The sequence below is a fragment of the Zootoca vivipara genome, chromosome 5 (assembly GCF_965207765.1).
Source record: "Zootoca vivipara chromosome 5, rZooViv2.hap1.1, whole genome shotgun sequence".
NCBI classification, from domain to species: Eukaryota; Metazoa; Chordata; class Lepidosauria; order Squamata; family Lacertidae; genus Zootoca; species Zootoca vivipara.
In genome coordinates this window covers 69,674,708-69,698,621 of record NC_142588.1, presented here as the reverse complement: position 1 = coordinate 69,698,621, position 23,914 = coordinate 69,674,708, and the positions used below count along the sequence as shown (strand labels likewise).

Genomic DNA, 23,914 nt, shown 5'->3' with positions numbered 1-23,914 from the left:
GGCTACAGCAGGCTAACTTTCTGGTTTCTTCTTGTCTGGTATTCTATATTTAAATTGTTAGAGCACTGAAATTGTGCTCTAGCTCTTAGCCTTTCACATCTTAGCTTTCCTACCAAACAAGATAAATGAATTATTAGAGAAAGATAAAGCTTGGATGAGATGTTTTCAAAGGCGACAATAACTGTGCTGTTTATCAGCTTTGCCTTCACCATTCAAAAGCATCTGTTTAATTTTCACACACTGAATACTTAATGCATGCACTGAGATGACACACCCCTGATGCTTTGAAGGGTTTGTTTGTTTGTTTTTCTTTTTGGCATGTGCGGGATTTAAATTTTGTGATGAGCTAGTTGTTGATTGAGCTTTCAATCAAAATGTCTTCCAGCAGCTCGCTGCAGCTAAATTACTTACACTGAGAACTCCACGTCATTTATTTTGGAAAGGTTTCCTTAGAAATAGTCCCCATAAATAGTGCATCATTTTGAAGGCTTTGCAATTTCTTGCTGCAAATTAGAAAAGTTGCAAACTATTAAAGTAAGTGTCAAAGATTAAGCGCAAAATTATTTTGCACCAAGCAAACAACTACTATACAATTGACTTTGAGGACCCTTCCAGCTGCCCTTTTTATTGTACATTCACAATTATTTGTGTTCATGATGCTAAAGGATGGTGATACGTGATTCCACTTTCAATACTGTTTGTGTCCGCAAAAGTTTGGGAGAGGTCACACCGCTTCATTTCCAATCAGTGCATATCCTGCAACTTCCTGCTGAAATCCCATAACTTGTTTATAGCACAACACATTGTTTGTTTTTGTCCCACTTTTGTTGTGCTAAAGCCTCTCCAGAATACAGTAGTAGCATTAAAGAAGCATCACATAACAAACTAAAACAGAATCAAATAATATGCCCTTGTCTATTTTTCATGGTGTGAAATAAAATAGTTTGATAATTTCCATTGTTCCATGTTACCAAATTGTGTATCTACTGTTGACTCAGGTACATGCTTAGACGGCATGACCTTAGACGGCTAGAGCGAGTATGGCGGCGTGCTCACGACGGAGCCTCAAGAACATCTTACAGGAAACTTATGAAAGCCTATGAGATGGCGGTGAAAGCTGCAAAAAAGTCCTACTTCTCAGCTTCCATTGCATCCGCTAGCTCTCGCCCAGCACAACTTTTTAGAATAATCAGGTCTTTAACAACCCTAGAGGAACAGCCAAATTTAAATACGAATTTGACCCATAGCTGTGAGGCATTTGCGAGCTTTTTTGCGGAGAAAGTCTTGACACTCCGCCGTGACCTCCCTGCCAATTTGGATACAATAACGGAACTGGAGGCCCCTCGACTGTCTTCGAGTTCAGTATTGGACCAATTCGATCAGATACTCCCTGCCGATGTAGACAGATTCCTCCGGGCTGGAAGGCCCACCACTTGCTCCCTGGACCCGTGCCCGTCTTGGCTGATTAGAGCGTGTCCAGATGAGGTACGGGCCCCCCTGGGTGAGATCATCAACTTGTCCCTGGGCACAGGGACTTTCCCAGAGGAGTTGAAGGAGGCAGTGGTGCGTCCACTCTTAAAGAAAACATCTCTAGATCCTTTAGATCTATCCAATTATCGCCCGGTTTCGAATCTTCCGTACCTGGGTAAGATAATTGAGAGAGTGGTTGCCGAACAGCTTGGTAGGTTTCTGGATGAAACATCGGCTCTAGATCCATTTCAGTCCGGCTTTCGCCCTGGGCATGGGACCGAGACAGCTCTGGTAGCCTTAACAGATGATCTCCGTAGACAGCTGGATCGAGGTGGGTCGGGACTGCTGATTCTTTTAGACCTGTCAGCAGCCTTCGATATGGTCGATCATGACCTTTTAGACCACCGCCTTGCCGACGTGGGGATTCAGGGCACAGTCCAACAATGGCTGCGTTCCTTCATCTCAGGTCGGGGACAGAGAGCGGCGCTAGGGAGGGAGTTGTCGCCGCGGCACCCCTTGGTGTGTGGAGTCCCGCAAGGCGCAATCCTTTCCCCAATGCTTTTTAATATCTTTATGCGCCCCCCTTGCCCAGATTGTCCGGAGTTTTGGGCTGGGTTGTCATCAATATGCTGATGACACCCAGATCTATCTGTTGATGGACGGCTGCCCTGCCTCGGCCCCGGACACACTCACCAGGTGCTTGGAAGCTGTGGCTGGATGGCTACGTGGGAGCCGACTGAAGTTAAATCCTTCGAAGACAGAGGTCCTCTGGCTAGGTCGGGGCGACATGGGGTTGGGGGGCCAACTCCCATCTTTTGCAGGGGCTCAATTGGTACCAGCGCCTTCTGTCAAGAGTTTGGGTGTAACCTTTGACGCCTCCCTTTCCATGGAGGCGCAGGTTGCATCCACAGCAAAGGTGGCATTTTTCCATCTCCGCCGCATCAAGCAGTTGGTCCCTTACCTCTCTCGCCCCGATCTGGCCACAGTGATCCATGCGACGATCACCTCCAGGCTTGACTATTGTAACTCGCTCTACGCAGGGTTGCCCTTAAAGCTGACCCAGAAACTCCAGCGGGTGCAGAATGCCGCGGCGAGGCTCCTTACAGGGTCCCGGCCTCGGGATCACATTCATCCAGTGCTTTACCAGCTGCACTGGCTCCCGGTGGAGTACAGGATCAGGTTTAAGGTGCTGGTTTTGACCTTTAAAGCCCTATGTGACTTGGGACCCTCGTACCTACGGGACCGCCTCTCCTGGTATGCCCCGCGGAGGACCTTAAGGTCCACAAACAATAATATTCTGGAGATCCCGAGTCATAAGATGGCTAGATTGGCCTCTACTAGAGCCAGGGCCTTTTCAGTACTGGCCCCAACCTGGTGGAACGCTCTTTCCCGGGAGACCAGGGCCCTGCGAGATTTGTCATCTTTCCGCAGGGCCTGCAAGACAGAGCTGTTCCGCCTGGCCTTTGGGTTAGACTCAGCCTGACCCCTGTGTTTTTCTCCCTCATGGCTTGGATTTATGGCCTACTTGAAATGAGGCTGCACTTTAAATTTTAATACTGTATTTTAATCTGTATTTTAACTAATTGTTTTTATGTTTTATTGTGGTTCTGTTGGTGTCAGCCACTTATGGCCTACTTGAAATGAGGCTGCACTTTAAATTTTAATACTGTATTTTAATCTGTATTTTAATTAATTGTTTTTATGTTTTATTGTGGTTCTGTTGGTGTCAGCCGCCCTGAGCCCGGTTTTTGACTGGGGAGGGCGGGGTATAAATAAAAATTTATTATTATTATTATTATTATTATTATTATTATTATTATTGCCCCTAGAGTGAGTCTCTATCTCACCACTGTGTTAATACTCATTTGCTTTACTTACACAATCCTGGGTTCTCTCCCTCCCCCGCACCTGCAAAGGACAGAGCTCATTTGACATTTTGTATATACAGATTGGGATCCTTCACAAGCATGAAGATAAACAGAATATCAAACATGCAAAATTTTGTTTTTTTTAATCACTGCCACAGCACCGTCTCTCTCTCTCTCTCTGTATGTGCATGCATCAACTTCTATGACATTTGTTCCTAAGTTTGAATAGGACTACAACCTTAATTGGCTTATTTTGCATCTCTGGTCGGCTTTCAAATTAATGCTTCTGAAGGATACCTCACAGGGGAAGATAGAAATTAGTAGGCCCTGTGGCATTCCTGAACAAAACAGGATTCCAGCTGAATGGATACTTGAAACATAAACTCTTTTGGCACAAAGATGGGTCACTGAGGGATACCTGGTTGCCGTAGCAACTCAGCCTATGATCATGGGAAATAAGGGTTCTGTGAGTTATATTCTGCAGCCCTAATGTAAGTGTTGTACAAACTACACAGAAGGCTGAGTGTCTCTAGGCGTTTTGAGAGCTGCACCTCTGCCTCAGTTTCACAAGTCCTTAGCAATGTATTCTTCATGCATGAGAAAGCTACTTTTCCATTTTAAGGACTCTGACTCAATTTAAACAGTACTGTACACTCATCACCACCATCATTTATCTGCATGCTGCCTTCCCATACTAAACCATGCTCAAGATGGCTCACAACACTGAAATGTCTTGCGTAATTCACCAGTAGTTGCAGGACATCATGAAATTTCACCCATTCAATTTACTACACTCAGTAGACTAGAAATAAAACAAATACATACTGTTCCCCTGAATTTCAGAGTGAAACAGATTCAAAAGTGTGACTTAATGACAGCTATCACAGAGCTATCACAGTCACTTCTAGATAGTCCCTGGGAGGCAGCCCTTCCAGATTTTTCTCTCGTTTTCACTCCTTCTGACAAAATGTAGTTATTATCAGTGGCATCCTTAGGATTTTATTTTCCATCAAGACGTTACTGGTTATTTGGTCAGTAAAGGACCAATCAAATGCTGTCAAACTCCAGCAAAAAATTATGAAACAAAATAATGTCATCTATAGATTCTACCTACTTTTGAGGAAAGAGGGGTGCCAGCATATCTGCCACAAAACATCTGGGATGGGAGAACATGGAATTTGGCCAGAGTTCAAGCTCTGTGCAATAGGTAATAATAACATGCAGAAGGAAGTAGCTACCGGTAACTGGAAAGGATCATTGTAGAAGGCAGCCGCAACTCAGTTTTGGCACATTCTAAGAGAACGAGAAACATGTTCAGGGCAAGTTCCAGTACCTCTTTTTCTAGAAAAAGAGCACTGGTAGAAGGTACTGAAGAAGCAAGATGAACAAGTTGCATGTGAACAACCCAGAATAACTTAAAAAGAGAAGTTTAAAGTTCTTTGCTTTTCCAAGGCAGTTGCATTACCATGTCCCATTCAAAGAAAAAGGAAATACGGTGCCCAATATAGGCAGCTTTGGGGCAACAAGCTTTGTCCCAACAATGCAATAAGTGCCCCCAAGGAAATGTGTTTACAGCCCTGCTTCCATTTTGAACATAAAGCTCTTTAGTAATGGCTGCCAACCAAGCTCTTATCTTATCTCAAAAGGGCACTGCCCCATTTCCAAGAATAGAGCTGCGTCAGGAGCCCATCCTGGAATCTGCAGAAGGGCTTTGTTTGAACCAATCAAAATAGCAGCTCCATAAAGAAACTGGGAAATTATCCTAGCATTTAAAAAGTTTAATAGCTCCAGGGATCTACTGACTCCCTTTGATGTAAAGAGAGAGAGAGAGAGAGAGAGAGAGAGAGAGAGAGAGAGAGAGAGAGAGAGAGAGAGAGAGAGAGAGAGAGAAGAGAGAGAGAGCGCACAGCATAAGCAAACTGCTTAGCTTGAGATTTCTGGGAAGCAGAAGGTCTGTGATGTGTAGAGTATAGAGCACTACTGTATCTCCAAGTACTAGAAGCTTACATAACATAATAACAAACCATAACTCCCCTCCACACCCAACCCAGTTTTAAAGTTTTAATTAGCCAAAAGCTTGGGTGAAGAGGAATGTTTTCACCTGGCACCTAAATATATGCAATGACTGAGCCAAGTGAGCCTCTCTGGGAAGAGCATTCTGCAAATGAGGAGCCACTGCAGAAAAGGCGCGTTCTTGTGTTGCCTCCCTCCGGACCTGGGAAACAGACAGATTTGCCCAATACTCTGAAAACCATCCAGACAAATAATGAAGTTTTCCTCGATCCCTAGTAACACCACATGGGTGTCTCACACAGTCTCAATGTCACTGGACCTGTTTCAAAGTAACTGCAAAGTTGAATTTGCTTCTAGCACTTGTGGAATCTATTTAAATCCATTCAAAGACATTGACCACATGCTTGCTCTTTTTTATTATTATTTTCTTTTAAACCCTTCCTCCTTAAACTAGAGCTGAGCAATTCCACTACTGTGGCTTCATTGGTGTCGAGTCATATTTCTCTTCTTCACCATTCAGGTTTTATTCAGAACTATCCTGATTGGAGGAACCAATACTGCCAGCTATTGAATAGCTTGTGCTTCACTGCAGTCAAGTGTGATTAATAGACAAGGAACTGAATGACTTGATTATAGCATGTAGTGGAAGTGCTCCTCTTTGGAAATCAGTAAGGCACCTCACTTTTTGGAATTAAACACCGAGAGCACCTGCTCTTCTTGAACTGCATGGCATCCATTAGTGGCCCACCTACTTGTCTGCTTTGATACAGTAGATGCACGAAATCCCCAGGGATGCATGGAAGACAAAACTGATCCCAGGGAGAAGAGTAGGCAAGTAACAGAGAGCCAGTGACCAAGGACAAGAAGACTGCTGCAATGGGAGAAGGCACTCCGATGTAGAATGGGGTAGGAAGGACACACGGACAGACAAGAAGGTCCAAATGCAGGGCATCATTAAGGAAGCAGATATACATCCACCCATTGCAGCCAGGACAGTCACAGCCTTGGAACTACCCCCCCAATCAATTATGAGGTGGGCCCTTCTTACCTTGGAGTGTTTTAGCCACTAGAAAAGGAATTGGGTACCCAGCCAGTATAGTGGTCAGGGCAGTTTCCTCTGAAGCAAAGTGGACTTGGTTGCACCTCACAAAAAAATAATCACGTACATTACGGTATTTGCTGAACCAGATACCCAGCTAAACAAAAGCCAGTGTTCCTTGGTGAAAAAAATGGGTTAAATTTGGTTCAGAATGATGACTTAATTTTAGTACGTACAGTGCATTTGCCTTTCTGTGAGTCTTTCTTTCCATCATGTTCCCCTCATGTCTCTTTCCATCCTTTTCACTTGTCCACCTCTGGACTCAAAGCTACCCAGAGAAGAGATTTACTTTCATTCTTGTCATGAATTCTGATGGCGCATTAGAAGTAATCATAGTAATAATTTGGTCTGTTGTCTATAGGACCTTGATTTGCTGATGGAACTGAAGCGGAAATGTGTGGAGTGTGATAGTGGCAGGATGAAGGATCTCACTAGAAAGGCACTCCAAAGAATGAATTATAGACTATGAGCACTTCTTATTACGAGTAATTGTCTGGAAAACTACAGGCAGGAAATGTGAAACGATGCAATACATTGAAAAAAAAAGGGGAAGAAACGGACAGTTTCTTATTGGCTGAAAGTATGAAATAGCAATGCCCCCCCCCTCCCCAAGCCAACAGGATTTTTTTAAAAAATTGTTTGTGACTGTACTCAGTGATAGGGACATGAATGAAATTGAAGCAACAGGAAAGAAAGATGCAGGCACAATTGCCACACTAATAATATTGAAAACTCAGGTTCTAAGTGTTGTCTCCTCCATTGTAGCTAAGGTTCAAAATTCCTACAAATACATAGGAAAATGGGGGTTATGTTCCTGGCCACTGTGCATACAGTCATACCTCGGTTTAAGTACGCTTCAGTTTGAGTATTTCCAGTTTAAGTACTCCGCAGACCCATTACTTTCAATGGGAAAGTTCGCTTCAGGTTAAGTACGCTTCAGTTTAAGTACGGACTTTTACACTCATAATTTGGCTTAAGTACACTTCAGGTTGAGTACTCCGCGGACCCGATTAATCCACTTTCCATTACTTCGCTTTCCATTAAGTTCGCTTCAGGTTAAGTACGCTTCAGGTTAAGTACAGACTTCCGGAACCAATTGAACTGGTCCTCCTGCAAGGTGGAGGGCCGATTGCCCAGCTTTGGGAAGGAGGCATAAAGGCTCTAAGCAGAGTCCTAGAGTCCTCCCTCTTCCTTCCCAAAGCCCAGTAGGTATTTCCAATGCTGGTGAGGCTCTCCATTACCTTACTCCCTTGGTCTAGGAAGGGAGGAAGTGGAGAACCTCACTGGAGTCACATCTGCACTGTACATTTAAAGCACTATTATACCACTTTAACCATCATGGATAATCCTGGGAACCGTCGTTTGTTAAGGGTCCTGGGAATTGCAGCTCTGCAAGGTCATACCCTTAACAAGCTATGGTTTTCATGATTCTTCATGACGGTTAAAGCGGTATAATGGTGGTTTGGGGTATTGTTCAGGTTTTTTTTTTTTTTGTTGAGCTGGAAGTTGTTGCTGTTGCTTATCAAAACAAGAATGTTTTCGACCGTTTCTGGGAACTACAAATGGCGAGGGTCCATTGTATCTCAACAGGGGTGATGTTTCAAAATCAGAGAGCAGCCACACAGTTCTCTCCAGATCATGGAAACCCCCCTTTCTCTGTAGATGCTGACTGGTTTATTAGTCAGTGTAACATGGAAAAGGTGGGGCAGGCACTAGTGGAGACGTGCTAAAGAAGTACCTTAACATTTGTGCAAGCACTAATCTAATCCTGCAAAGTTATGATCCCACAAATGTTGTTGTGCTTTGGCTAAAGATGCAGGAAAGGTGACTTCAAACTGGTACTAAATCGAAAGATCAGAAATTGTTTAATTTCATTGTTGTTGCAGATGTTGCTGCAGTTATTAACAACAATGATAAAAAAACAAATTTGTCACAACATGGTGTCTTAAGCTTAACGTATAATAGAAGTTTTACAATTTTGTAAATTCAGTGCAAACTGAACAAAGCAATTTTGGCATTAAGCAAAAGTTCTTGTTCTTTTCACTGTATTAAAACCTAAAAGCTGAACTTGGCCTCTCCACTGCCCCCCTCAAAAAATAAATATGAAGAGAATTGATAATTAAGCAAACAGTTGCCACAATCAACACCAGACAAGGTTTCCTGTGCCAGATTGCGGCTTATTTTCATGTGTGGTCTGAAGTGTGGTCTAGGGGGGAAACAATTAATTTTGGGCCCTGAACTAAGTCCTGCCAAATAAGGGAAATTGCTGCATCGCTTACCAGCAGATGTCTCTGTTACTCTCACCTACTAGTGCAGATTGCATAATGAAGGAGAGAGATGGGAGTTTTTGTTGCAGATGGGTATCAGAAAGCTCCTAGTTTGTCTCTCTACCTTTGTTCTTCTGTCCATAATGTTTCTGAAATAAAGAAGGCCAGATGTAACTGATGCATGTTGCTATTCTTGCACGTAAATCTTGTTGAATCCAGGGGCATTCAGGTAAATGGACCCCTGACCATTAGGTCCAGTCGTGACCGACTCTGGGGTTGCGCGCTCATCTCGCATTACTGGCCGAGGGAGCCGGCGTATAGCTTCCAGGTCATGTGGCCAGCATGACAAAGCACATGGAAACGCCGTTTACCTTCCCACTGTAGCGGTTCCTATTTATCTACTTGCATTTTGACGTGCTTTCGAACTGCTAGGTTGGCAGGAGCTGGGACCAAGCAACGGAAGCTCACCCCGTCACAGGGATTCGAACCGCCGACCTTCTGATCAGCAAGCCCTAGGCTCAGTGGTTTAACCACAGCGCCACCTGGGTCCCTTACTTGTGTGTGTACACACACACAATGACTCTTAACACACACACACACACACACACACACATTTAAAAGAGGAAAGGACTCAGCAACTCTCAAAATAAAAACTCACGAGTAAACCAGACATGCTCTATAAACACTGTATAGACTTGTCAATCATATGACTTTTGTCATAATGGTGATCTTTATTTTTTAGATGGTGTTTTGTTGATCGTGTTTTATAGATTGCAATTATTTTATTGATTATTTGTTAATTATTTTATGACTTACGCTGTACTTGTGATTGTTTCATTATGTTATTGTTATTTATTCTTTGTAAGCCACTTTTGAGATTCATTTGAATGAAAATCGGCATATAAATACAATAAATCAAATCAGTCAAATGATCTCAACATATATCTGGGTATATGTTATACCCAGTTTAACACATGCCAACAAATCAGAAATGAAGGGTTGTGTCCAACTAAAGCATACTCTGAGTAAATATGCTGAAACTAATGGACATTACTTAGATCCATTCATTTCAATGGGCCTAATATGAATGTAATTTAGTTGAATAAAACTCCAAATATTGGTGTTAAAGTGAAGAGGATGGTGATACAGTGGTACCTCGGTTTATGAACACAATTGGTTCCGGAAGTCTGTTCATAAACTGAAGCGTTCATAAACTGAAGCGAACTTTCCCATTGAAAGTAATGGAAAGTGGATTAATCCGTTCCAGACGGGTCCGCGGAGTACTTAAACTGAAATGTTCATAAACTGAAGCATGGGTGTAATTAGTTCTGGAAGTCTGTTCATAAACTGAAGCATTCATAAACTGAAGCGAACTTTCCCATTGAAAGTAATGGAAAATGAATTAATCCGTTCCAGATGGGTCCGCGGCGTTCATAAACCGAAAATTCATAAACCAAGGTGTTCATAAACCGAGGTTCCACTGTATCTCAAAGCAGAGTATTAAACTTGTCTCCTTCACCCCACACTTTTCTAGACGCTTGGTGTCATGAACTGGTTGGACAATGGGGAGGAAGAAGAGGATCCTGGCAAGGGTTGTAGCTGGGACTGGGACACACTGGGGCAAGATGAGGATGGGCAAGGAGAGGTTGATGTAGGAAGTATGGGGAGGAAATGGGGGTCAGTGCACAGGAACCAGAGCAGCAGACCCATCCCCAGAGTTGTGTCTCCACTAACATGGCAGGCTCTGAGGCATGTGGAAGAGTTGGGGGGTGTGTGCTCCAGGAAACTGAGGCAGGCAAGGGCCCAGGTGGGGCTGGCTAGCTTTGGGAGGAGGTGTGCGACTCCTCAGCTGGAGTAGGCGTGGAACAGGTGAGGGTCACATGCATCATCAAGCCCAGATGTTGCGATCAGAATGCAAAGTAGAAAAGGGCAGCAGAGGTAAGGTGCTAAGTCTGCTAAACTGCCCATGTTGAGGGACCTCAGTTTGGATGCTGTATGATCTCTGCGGGACTGCGCTTTGGTTTGGACTTTGGGCATGGGGATTGACCCTGGACTGGGGACATGACATACTGACTTGTTGCCAGGTAGGCCAGGGGCTCAAGGCACTTGAGCTGGCAGTAACTGAACCAAGAAGTCAGCGATTTGGAATCCCTCTGCAATATACAGGACGAGTCCTTTAAAAGAGGCCCCGTGGATACAGAGTACACATGTTCCACGGGGCCTCTTTAAAAAGACTCACCCTGTACAACCTGCAATTTATGTGCATTTAACTTGTGTACATTCAACTTTACATGCATGGCATTTTTTTTAAAGGGGGGCAGGGTTCTTGAAAAAAATGACTTTAGGAATTCGACCCACCATTGAACCCAATGTGTTTTGACTATACACGATTTTGGCTTTAGGCAGGGTGCCTGGAATTAAACCCCCACATAACTGGCAGGCTTACTGTACTGCGGAGAGAGGAAAAATAAAGGAACTTTATAGAATTCTCAACGCCACAGTGTGAGATAATAATAATAATAATGGGAATGTTTGGACATGCTCAGAAATATAAAGGATCTGGATTTGAAAAGTTGGGATAAGAGAGGTGCATTGTTGCCAACCAAGTATCCTTCACTCACATACTATTAAAATAAAAGGTTGAGAAGAATCCTGTCCTCTACATCCCTCAGCCAGTGCCTTTCGCTTATCCTGTAGGGTCAAGTTTCAATACTTAACTGCATTCTCTTCTTTGTCAATCACTCAAAACCGAGTAAGATTGTCTTTCATAAACACAGTTTTAACAATGAGTCTAAGTGACTGTGGAGGCCAATTATGGATTCACACGTTCTTCCACAGTGGGGACATTGGTTTCCAGGTGGGAGATGATCATGGTGAGGGTTTGTGAAATGTGCCTTCCTCTTAGCACGTTTCTCCCTTGCGTCCTGAGTTCGAGTGTCTTCAAAGCCCATGACACCTTTGGTAAAGGCTGTTCTCTAATTGGGGCGTTCAAAGGCCAGTGTTTCCCAATTGTTGGTGTTTATACAACATTTTAAAAAAATGTTCCTTGAGACAGTCTTTAAACCTCTTTTGTTGACCACCAGCATTATACTTTCCATTTTTAAGTTCGGAATGGAGTAGTTGCTTTGCAGAGCAAGCTTAACTGCAAGTCCCAGTTCCGATGACATATTAGACCAGACCTTGGCTTAGGTCAATGTGGTGCAGCAGTAAAAGCCCAGGAAGCAGCAAAGCGGCTCCATGCAACCCTCTGGATAGCCTCAGGCTATCGCTTGGCCTGCTTTTATCATTGGTAGCTGAGGCCCATAATCATATTCCAGGGCAAATGCAGTCTTGAGCATGTTCTGTGAACTATTATCTCAACATTTTAACAACCTGGAAAGGAGGTCCATGCTCAGGGTAGAAAGCTGGGGTTTGTCTTAAAAGTGGAACCCCCAGTACAGACAGGATCCAGGGCTGAAGAAGCCCTCCTTTATGCACCCAAGTGATGCACCAGCTCACACCTCGTGTACTTCCCCCCGCCCACCAGAAAAGCCAGAATTACAATAGGAAAGTAGCGTAACCGTGGCTGCAACCCGGACACGAGACCGAGAAGCCACCGGTCCGCCTGCGTCGGGCTCTGGTGCCATCAGCGCGCCGAAAAAGATACGTCTCTCTGCTACCACACCCGCGTGGTCTTTGCCTTTTGAGGACCCCAATGAACACCCCCGGCCCCGCTCCCTGAGTTCGCCCGCTTTCGGTCCCTGCGCGCCTGTAGGCAAAGCAATCAATCGGCCGCCGCGCGCCAAAGCAACTCGCGCGTCACACGCCGCGCGCAGAAGCCGCCGCCGCCGCCGCCGCCTCTTGCAAGAGACGAGCAAATACAGTCAGCAGCGCCGAAGCGCGGCCGGGCTCCCGAGCAAAGGGTGGGCGGTGCTGGCGGAGCGAGGAGGCGGGCGGCGGGGCGGGGCCTGGAGAGCCTGGCCGCCCCCCTCCCCACGTCGCCTCTACTGCGCTGAGGGGCCTCCGGCGGCTACTAGCGCAATAGGACGGCGGAGCTCGCCTTGCTGAGGAAGCCGGCGCCAAAGCTCGACATCTTGGTCGCGACCCAAGTTCGTAGCCGGGGCTCCCGGGGCTCTGGAGCGCGCGCGGGGGGCTCCGCTATCCCTACCCGTCTCCTCTCCTCTCGCCTGGGCGGCGCTTGCCCTTCGCCCCCGTCGCCCGCTGGCGTCTCGCCCCAAGCTGACACACGCCGAGCAGATGTGAGCGAGCCTGGCCAGAGCCCCGCAGCCGCTCCGCAACAGCCAGCTCGTTAGCAACAGTGTCCCGCCAGGTCCCAGCGGGAGAAATATGTGGCAGCCGGCAAGCGAGAGACTGCAGGTAAGCGAGGGGAAGCGGCTGCCGCCGCCGGTGCCGGAGGCGGCGGTTAATAGGACGGGGAAGGGGGGGGGGTGAGACGGAGAGACTCACTCTTGTCATGTGATTGCAATATCGCAATATTTGTGGCGAACTGAGTAAGGGGCAGCGAAAACAACAACTTGGCGCCCTCGCCCGCCTGATCCAGCCTGGCAGATCCTTCTCTCGCAACTTTCCCTCCTTCGCCAGTCGCATTCCACAACGGACTGGACGGGGCTGAGCTGACTGGGGGAATCTTGACTCCAGATGTGCTCTTTTCTGCAAAAGCGCAGATGACTTGCAGATCGTGGATTCTGGGGGGATCCGTCTCTGGCTCCGAAAGGAGCTTCTCTTGAGTGAGATGTGTAGGAAGAATCCTTCCTGACTCTTTATAGAGTCCTCTGCCCCAAATCGTTGAATTCGACTTCTAAAAGGTTTCTTTTTAATTATAAAGAAACGTACTATTATGTGTGTGTGTGTGTGTGTGTGTGTGGCCGGGGAAACGAGGGACTGACGTTTTGTAGGGCGCGCAAGAATGTTCATTGACATCTGCTTGCAAACGACGAGTTGACGGGATCTGGTTTGGAATATAGAAGAGTAGACTGTTATTACTCAACCCGCTCGCTCCCCCCTCCCCCGCGTTGGCTGAACGTGGTGTTTTTTTTTGTAGAGGAGTCATTAACAAAAACGAATCGAGGTCCCTAGTGAGTGTGCGTTCGTGCGCGCGCGCGCGGGAGGGGGGTTAGTAGAGTAGGGGTGTTCTTGCTGCAGGTCTCTCCTCCTCTCTCTTGCTCTGCGTTCTTTTTTTTGCTCTAAAATATTCTCCAGATGGTCAGCCAGAAAGACTGCCAGATAAATTTACAGAATCCCACAGACAAACTTTTTGGCAGACTGGAAGCTGCATTAAATCTCAGAGTAAACTTTGAAGAAATTCTAAAGTGGCAAAACAAAACAGTATTGAGGGCCGAATGGTTTTGAAGGCATGAGTGGAAGAAAATATACTAATGCAGAATATTTATTTGTAAGGGAAGGGCCAGAGGTTGGCAGGCATGTATACTGTATACTGGATGGGAGACACATGCTGGTATTTTCTTGCTGCAGGTATGATCTGTTTTACAGTGGTGGGTTTAGAGTGTGAGTTTAGAGTACATGATATTGCAGTCTTTATTACGATGCTGAGTTGATACGGGGACAACTTTTGAAAGTTGCTTCTGTGGTTTTCCTATGATTCATCCAGCTGTAATATGAGGAGTTATTGACTTCTCCCTGCAGATATTTGGGAATACAGTAAAAGCCTGTTGTATCCCTCTGAAGATCATGCACTGGTTGTTGCAGTAACTCTGCTGTATGCTTTACTTAAGGTAGTATGTGTGGGCTCCAAAGCACATGTCTCTTGGAAAGCAAACTGTTCTGGCTTGCTTTCTGCATTGCGATATTTCCACACTAGAAATATCAGCTTTTTGTTCAGGGAATATTTGGCCCTAATAACATTGGCTTAATGTTTTACACTGTCATTTTAGCAGTGTTGTTTTCTAAAATTGGGCTGTTATGTAAAACTGCTGGCAAACTAAAGAAATGAGCAATAGTTCAGCAGACTTTTATAAAAGAAGTCCATCCTCTACCATTATGAAACATGCTCTTAAAATAAGATTCTTCTGCTCTCTCTCAGCTGAAGTCCTCAAGCCATTTATTTGAGCATGTAATTATCTGGAGTAGATAATAGGTATAGATCTAGGCCTGGCACCAGGAGATAAAGATGCCATTATATTTTGCTGAGTTGTAGTACAACTGACTATATTTGTGTTACTCTTCTAGATAGGTGTTATGGTTCAAACGCTCTTTAAAAAATACTGATGTTTCAAAGAATACTGACATTTCAAAGTATCTAACAGTTACGATTTTTTCCTTTTAAAATGGAAAACATGTCCTTGAAACTTCTTAAGGGCTCTTGCCTTAAAACTACCTGTGAATTGCAACTTTGTATTTGCAGAGCAAGAGTACAGTAATAGAGAGTGCCTATCCCTCTTTCCATTCTATTGACCTTTCTAGATAGAAGAAACGTACATTTCTGAACGCTTCGGTAAAACCTGTTCCTTTGAGACACTTTCATGTTAAGAGGAAAAAAAACTTGAGTAAAAGAAAATACTAGTACAGTGGAACCTCGGTTTATGAACACCTCGGTTTATGAATTTTCGGTTTATGAACGCCGCGGACCCATCTGGAACGGATTAATTCATTTTCCATTACTTTCAATGGGAAAGTTCGCTTCAGTTTATGAACGCTTCAGTTTATGAACAGACTTCCGGAACCAATTACACCCATGCTTCAGTTTATGAACGCTTCAGTTTAAGTACTCCGCGGACCCGTCTGGAACGGATTAATCCACTTTCCATTACTTTCAATGGGAAAGTTTGCTTCAGTTTATGAACACTTCAGTTTAAGTACTCCATGGACTGTCTGGAACAGATTAATCCACTTTCCATTACTTTCAATGGGAAAGTTCGCTTCAGTTTATGAACGCTTCAGTTTATGAACAGACTTCCGGAACCAATTGTGTTCATAAACCAAGGTACCACTGTATTTCTTTAGTCCCCCCCCCCCCCAATCAGGCAAACATAGCAGAGTTCTTATGGTGCAAGCGGTATGTGTTTTTAATTGACTGGGGTCTTGGATTATTGGGATGTGTCCTCTTAAACTCTTGCTGAGTACTTTGCATAGTTTCTGAAAATAGATTTAGAAAGCTACAACTCCCAGAGTTCCAATGAGCCATGGAAGAAGACATGAGTAGGCTCTAATGCCCTCACTACAGAGAGCTGATGCCCCTTTCTCTCTCATGTCTTGCTAAGAATACTACAAAAAGGAAGAAGTTCAGAGATCCCAGCCCACCCACTCCCAGTCAAAGTGAGGCTGTTATGGCCATCTCTATTCAGCAGAGCAAAGCGCCTCCAAAGAGAGCTCCAGTACACGGAATGGACTGTTGCTTTAATGCTGTGGGAAAGACTGGGCAACATGACCAAGGTAATGGGTCACACTGGTCCCTTTCAAAAACCCTGCCATGCTTAGGACCATATGAACATAATAAGTTTCTTCTTAAGACCTAGGTGTTCAAGGCATATAAATGCATACCATTTCTCTTGGTCAATGAGCTAGGGATATTTTTTTAAAAAAATCTTCCCAAAGTTCATTTTTATAGTGCAGGAACACCACAACTTGATAAACTGGAGAGTGAACATAGGAAGCTGCCCTATTTTTCACATTCCCCTCCCCCCATCTTGTTTAGTATTGTTTACACTTCCTAGGATTTTGGTCTGGGGTGTCTCCCAATCTTTCCCTTCCTTTTCTCTCCCCACTGCAGACCCTTGTCTACACCCAGGCTTTTCTTGAACAGTAGTCTTCAACTTTTCAAACCTGTAACCAAAACTTGCATTTGTAGACCCATTTTCATTTTTCATTTTACCATATGGAATCACACTTTTGGGGGTGGGGTGGCATGCAGTTGCGTTATATTGAATTAGGCTATTGGTCTATGTCAGGCATAGGGAAACTCGGCCCTCAAGAAGTTTTGGGACTACAACTCCCATCATTGCTGACCACTGGTCCTGTTAGCTAGGGATGATGGGAGTTGTAGTCCCAAAACATGTGGAGGGCCGAGTTTGCCTATGCCTGGTCTATGTGCTGCAGTGTTCTATAATCTAGCCTTTGCCAACATTAGTACCTCCAGATGGTTTGAACTGCAACTGCCTGATAGGAGTTGTGATCCATAATATTTAGAGGGCACCAGTTTGGCAAAGTCTAGCTTAATCTGACTAGCACTGGCCTCCAGGGTCCTAGGCAAAGTTCTTCCTAGCTGCTCCTTTAATTGGAGTAGGCAGAAGTTAAACCTGGAAACTTTAAATATCCTAAGCATGGTTTGCTGAATATTTTACTCAGAGTATAATATTGAAATTAATGACTCTAACTTAGTCATGCTTATTACTTTCAGTGGGTCTGCTCTGATAAAACATAGTTGAATGCCTTCCAATTTTTACAAGCCATACACTAACAATAAAAGGAAATAAGAACCATTGATCTGGATGACCAGTCAGATTAAAATTGGCTAAATTAAATTGCTTCAAATCTATATATGCTCTCTCATCTGAAGATGATAAAATATAGAAAAGTATGTTTTAAGAATTTTTTTTTGTTAATAGAAAAATGGGCTATGGTCCATGGGGTCACGAAGAGTCGGACACGACTAAACGACTAAACAACAACAACAGAAAAATGGGGAAAGCTCTCTTTTAGAAGGTGAAAATTGTCAAATGCTTCTGCAAACCATACCCATAGCGAGTATATCTAATTTAAAGCCTACTGTTCTGAGTTGGCAGAAGTTGCCCCCCATGCCTTTCACGTACTTCACATTTTAAGATAATAAATATACATGGGAACATGAGACCCACAGAAACTAAGGCAAAACAAAGCTTGCTGTGCACTTTCACTATATCAACTTCATAAAGTTTCTAAAACAAATACCCAGAAAGAAATATCTGAACATATTAAACACAGGTATTGGTCTCTGGCAGATATTGTGCCTTGGAGGTTATATTATTTCTGCAGCTGGAACTGAGGGATTGATTTCAAAGAAAAGAGCAGAAAATTTGGAGACTTGAACTGATGCAGTTTAGCCAAGTCTGATTTGGTCTCTCTGAATCATCTGATCATCTGTCCTATTTTCAGACACAATTTCTTCATTCGAAGACATGATAGCCTCTGGAGCACTGATGACACTGATGTAAAGCCAAAGTATACCCAATTGGGGCAGATTGGCTTACTATCATCATGTCCAAAATGTGTGTTGGAGACCAGATTTTCAGAGCAAAGGAGCAGTTGCGTTATATTGTGGGGTGTTTCTCTCCACTGTCTGCTGTTTACACCCAAATGCACATGCCGCCCAGCCAGACTATGATACTGGAAATAAGTTTGACCAAGAGAAAAGTGCTGTGTATGGGGGGTGGGTTGTTCTAAAAATTGGACCTTCCACTTCAAACACACACACACACACACACACACACACACACACACACACACACACACTAGGTGGAGACCTTTGAAGCCTTTGCTTCTACCTCCAAGTAGAGAACTCGGGAGCCTTAAAGGACCAACCCTCTGTACTGAGGACAGGAACTTCACCTCCATTCCACAGTCTTCTTCCTGGTGCATTACCGGTACCTGCTTCTATGGACTTTGCAGTGGGAGCCATCTGATTCTTGAGACTCAGGAGACTGTGCCTGTGAGGGTCGTGAGTTTTGTCCCTATAGGCCCTGGTGGTCTGAGAGGTTCCACAAGCTATTCCTGTCCCTCAGCCTCTAGTGCAATGGTCTCCCTATCTTGTGCCCTTGCAACTTCTGTGTTCAGATAACTGCTAGATTCAAGGGTCATGAGAGGGTTGAACAATGAGAAGGATGTTGTTGTTTAGTCGTGTCTGACTGTTTGTGACCCCATGGACCAGAGCACGCCAGGCACTCCTGTCTTGCACTGCCTCCCGCAGTTTGGTCATGTTCGTAGCTTTGAGAACACTGTCCAACCATCTTGTCCTCTGTCGTCCCCTTCTCCTTGTGCCCTCAATCTTTCCCAACATCAGGGTCTTTTCCAGGGAGTCTTCTCTTCTCATGAGGTGGCCAAAGTATTGGAGCCTCAGCTTCACGATCTGTCCTTCCAGTGAGCACTCAGGGCTGATTTCCTTCAGAATGGATAGGTTTGATCTTCTTGCAGTCCATGGGACTCTTAAGAGTCTCCTCCAGCATCATAATTCAAAAGCATCAATTCTTTGGCGATCGGCCTTCTTTATGGTCCAGCTCTCACTTCCATACATGAGAAGTATGTATCCTTCCATGAGAAGGATACAGGACAACAAACCATCTTTGCAAATTGTTTATAGAACTGGTTGAGATATGCATATCCATCACTTTAAACAGTCGCATTTGTGAAAAGCTCTTCACAGATGACCCCAGACGGTGACCAGTGCCAACTCAACTGCAACATTTTTCTCTGGATTCAGTTCTCACATTCTGCTGTCGTTCATTGTAGTGGAAAAAGCAAAGTGCCGCTTCAGTTTCACTACTCCTTGGGATGCCATAATGTCTGGACAACAGTTCTAGAAACATCATGATATCCAGGGTACATCTACACTAAACTTTGTAGTGTTGGCAGGGCACAAACCACATGGTGGCTCTGTCATTGAAGACTGAGGTAATCTGATGAGCCACGGCTTCATTTCTAACTTTGCAGCCAGCTGTGATATTGGCAGCTAGCCAGTTCCTAGTCCCAGAAGGAGTGATTGTGTTTGCAGTGCTTTGCTACAATGGTAGTGTTAAAATGGACATAAGTGCTGTAGCCTTCATTGGAACATAGTAAATATTGCATTAGGACAAATTAGTTGATGGTATATCTTTTTTGTAAATCTGGTACTTGGTTTGGAATGAGAAAATATTTTACTAGAGCAAAACAGGTGATGAAAACAATGTACAGAACAGTGTAGTAATTATAGTATAAAATTATAGTTGCTAGAACAGTTATAGCTCAGAGAATGGGCTTCCCATAATCAGGATGGAAGCAGTGAATTTTGAAAAATAATAATTCAGCCCTTGCTGACTGATATAGGTGGCTTCAAATGCTTGTCTGGAATTGCAGGGACTTTTTATTTTGGAGAAAAATAATAAAGATATTGTAACTGGTACCACTGCTTGAGAGCTTGCCATATTGTTGTATTAAGTTTAGACTTTTTTGGACCTTGAGTGCCTGAAATGAAGTTTTTGATACCTTGGATGATTTTGTATTTGTGCATGGATGTTAAAGGTGAGGGTTTCCTTTCTACAAGCTTGTATTTTCATCTCTTGTTTATTAATCTGTTAAGAGAAATACTAAACAATGTGCAGGTGCCTGTTAGAGGTTATCGTGTTAATACAGGTAGTATGAAGGAATACCCATTGATGGGATACAGAGACACATGCAGAAACAAACTTACTTAGAAAATGCCAGTAGCTTTGTGTTTAATCTTGAACTTTCACATGTGTGAATTAGCCAACTCTTTTATGGCAGTGTATGGATTGAAGTGCATTATATATTTATGGTGTGATGTCAACAGAGTACTGTAATCACTGTATTGGCTGAGAAAATACTACCTTTGTTTTTGCTGTTGCTTCCTATTTATTTCCATACTATCTAAGCTGTAAGACAAAAGATGAAATTGAACATGTCTGCCTCTCATCCTTAAGTAGATCTTAATTCCCACACACTTTTTCTCTCTCTTAAGGTTGCATTTGTTCTTAATTGAGATGATATGAAGAGTGGAAGAATGTTTTGAGGAAAAACGTTTTTCTTTCTCGTGGCTCAAACATACGACTTGGATTGGGGGCGTGCACAGTGGATTGAATAATCTTACAAAAAAAGATGTTTCAGAACTTTACAGGATTTTTATTGATTTTGTTCTCAAAACATGAGTTTTAAAATGTATAGCCTCATCTGTGTCAAAGGCCTGATAGTATCTCACTGCTGTGGAGGATGCATGTAATAAGATTAGTTACTGTAAATGTTAGGTTGGTTTTCATGGCTTTTGGAACAGATGGCTCCGTGTTCAAAGCTAAAAGATGTTAGAATTGTATCTGTTATTGTGGTGACAGCTTAGTGATGAGTTGTTGACATACTTGCAAAAAATACCATTTTTTATTGGACAATTAACTTCCTTACTAAGCTGTGTTTTCTGTGTCTCAGCACTACATTACATTTGACGATAAATAAGCAATATCTTACTCATCTTCTCAGGTAAAATGGGATTTGTATGATACAATCCTCTATTTACTGCAGAACACCCTAATTGGCTTCAAGAGGATTATTTCATAGTTACTTATCGGATCCACCCAGCCATGGCAAAACTGTCATCTGAAATCGATTAACTGCATACTGATCTTCAGATCTTGCTCATCCAATGCAAATTCATTAGTATTATTAATGTGAGAAGTCTGTCACAGGCACATATAAAATTCATTTTTGCCCTTCTCTGTGCATGGGCAATCCATGTTCTTAACATTCATTTTACATATTTTTATATAGCATCTTAGACAATCCAATACATACAATCTAAAACGATTAAAGCACATTATAATGAATTAGAATGCAGCCATTCTTTTTAAAGGTGGCAAACTTGTGATCTCCACATCATTTATTCCTGCATTGCAGGGGGTTGGACTAGATCAGGAGTTGTCAACCTGGTCCCTAGCACCCACTAGTGGGCGTTTCAGGATTCTAGGTGGGCGGTAGGGGGTTCTATGGCACAAGCTGAATCCTCCTTCCATCGAGCACTGGTGAGCAGTAAGGAAATTTTACCATCAAGAAAGATGCATTAGTGGGTGGTAGGTATAAAAAGGTTGACTACCCCTGGACTAGGTGATCCTCAGGGTCCCTTGCAAGTCTATAGTTCTGTGATTTACCATCTTTCCCATTAGACTTGCTTGTTACCATTCCACTGAGAAAGATATGTTTGTATCTAAATTTCCATTTCCAAGCTATTTTCTAAGACCACAAGTAGATTCCTGGTGATTCAGACCAAATTCTATCCAGTCCAGCACCCTGTTTTCTACAGTGGCCAATCAGATGCCTAGAGGAAGCTCATACACAGGACAGGAACACAGTAGCTCTCTCCTGCTGTTGTTCCCCAGCAACTGGAATTCAGAGTCATTCTTCCTCTGGACCTGGAGTTAGTATACAATCATCATGCTAGATAGCCACTGATAAACTTTATCCAACATGACTTTGCCATAATTCAACTTTTAAATTCAACTAAATTCATTGCCATTACCACATCTTGTGGTAGAAAAATTCAATAGTTTTAACTTTGCTTCCTTCTCGCTGTCCTGAATCCCCCACCATTTAGTTTCATTGGAGGACTCTGGATTCTGTTACTATGAAAAGGGGAGAACAGCTTCCCTGTATTCACTTTCTCTACACCATGCATTGTTTTATATACCCAGGCTCGGTTCTACCATTAGGTAGAAAGAGACAGTCCCCTTGGGGTTAGGGTTGCTATAGTCCCCAAAGTGAAAATCCAGACAGAGTTGTTGAGCTTATTGGGGGAACACTCCCCCCCAAAAAGATTGGAGGCTCTTCTTGGATTTTTAAAAGCACTTTAAAAACAAAAAAACAAAACCCGCCCTACCCTGACATTTTGCTGAGGCCACTTTTGCAGCCTGATTACCAGATGTGCCCAGGAAAACTTGGTCATATGGCAGCCCTACCTTGGGTAGCAGTTGCTGTGAGACAAGGAGCAGCAGCAGAATATGGGAAGACAGCACTGTGTGTGCAATATGGCCTGCCCTTTCCTCTCTGAGCCAACTCTTGTCCTCGGGTGTGTTGGATGCTGCTGCTTAGTAACCTGTGTTGAAGAAAGATTCAAGTACCAGTTCTGTGGAATGCCAAGTGTGGACTTGGAGTAGGGGGAGATTTTGGTCTTGCTTTAGGTAGCAACATGTCTTGCGTTGGCGCTATATACCTCTCAGTCACATCACCCTTTTGTCTAAATTAAAGGTAAAGGTATAGGTACCCCTGACCGTTAGGTCCAGTCACGGATGACTCTGGGGTTGCAGCACTCATCTTGCTCTATAGGCTGAGGGAGCTGGCGTTTGTCTGCAGACAGGTCATGTGGCCAGTACGACTAAGCCACTTCTGGCGAACCAGAGCAGCGCACGGAAATGCCGTTTACCTTCCCACTGGAGCGGTACCTATTTATCTGCTTGCACTTGATGTGCTTTCAAACTGCTAGGTTGGCAGGAACTGGGACTGAACAAAGGGAGCTCACCCCGTCGTGGGGATTCAAACCGCCGACCTTCTGATCAGCAAGCCCTAGGCTCTGTGGTTTAGACCACAGCGCCACCTGCGTCCCCTTGTCTAAATTAAGAGGTTCCAAATGTTGTAGCTTTTCTTCACAGGGGAGTTCCTTCAGCAACCTAATCATTTTGTTTGCCTTTTCCTCACCTTTAAGAGCTCTGCAATATACCTTTTTGAGGTGCAGTAACTAGAACTGTACAGTTTTCTTTCTTTCTTTTGTATAAAGTTTTATTAACATTTTTCACAATACAGTAAAATACAAGCTAATCTACACAAAGAATAATAAAAAGAAAGGAAAGGAAAAAGAGAGAAGAGAGAGATCAATTCAGAATCCTCTCTCACAAATCTTAACTTTTGTCCCATACATAGAAATGTGTGTCCTCCCAGCTTTCACCTGAAAGCATCCCAGTCTTCTCCCAGCCTCTGACATGGAGAGATCTCCACTTCCCAGTCTCTCACACAGGGTTGAGACTGAAAACTGTACACAGTTTTCCAAGAGAAGTTGCATCTTTCTTAATTATCCCTAACATGGAATGCACTTTCATTACTGATACTGCAATGCAAACTTAAGTGTTGTTACAATTTGTAGCTAAAAGGTGAAAGCAAAGAGCTCTTTAACATCAATTTGTGTGTGTGTGGGACATGAGGGAAGTTGATTCTTTGTTTTACTACTTTCACAAGTTCAAAGGACTTTATTTCCTAGACTGTTATTGCTATTTGAGTTAGTATTGAGTTAGGGAACTTGAAAACAAAGCTCTGTGAATTCAGAGCAGCTCATCTGGCACCACTTAGGTTTGGGCAGTTCCTTTTTTCTGTGTTGTTTATACTTTGCAGAAAATGAACAGCTCTGCAAAAGTGCTAAATTTGGGAAATACTGTGTGACCAAAGAAAATGAAAGTCTGTGGGTCCTTTGTAGAAAGACTTTTGAGAAGCAGATCTTAAGAGATTCATTTACAGCGTTTTGCCTT

General features: G+C 43.7%; 1 protein-coding gene across 6 annotated transcripts in view; it reads left to right on the top strand.

Annotated features, from left to right (window-relative positions):
- Nucleotides 1–12,712: 12,712 nt before the first annotated feature.
- Nucleotides 12,713–23,914, top strand: part of PID1 (phosphotyrosine interaction domain containing 1) — a 93,147-nt gene continuing 81,945 nt past the window's right edge. For 2 of the 6 annotated variants that reach the window (XM_035134008.3, XM_088669743.1), the window contains exon 1: nt 12,713–13,073. In XM_035134008.3, the coding sequence (XP_034989899.1) occupies nt 13,044–13,073 (30 nt within the window). In that variant the 5' untranslated portion in view covers nt 12,713–13,043. Of the gene's footprint in view, nt 13,523–13,885; nt 14,190–23,914 lie in introns of those variants that run through there. The other 4 variants (XM_035134009.3, XM_088669745.1, XM_088669744.1 and 1 more) reach the window with 4 other exon arrangements.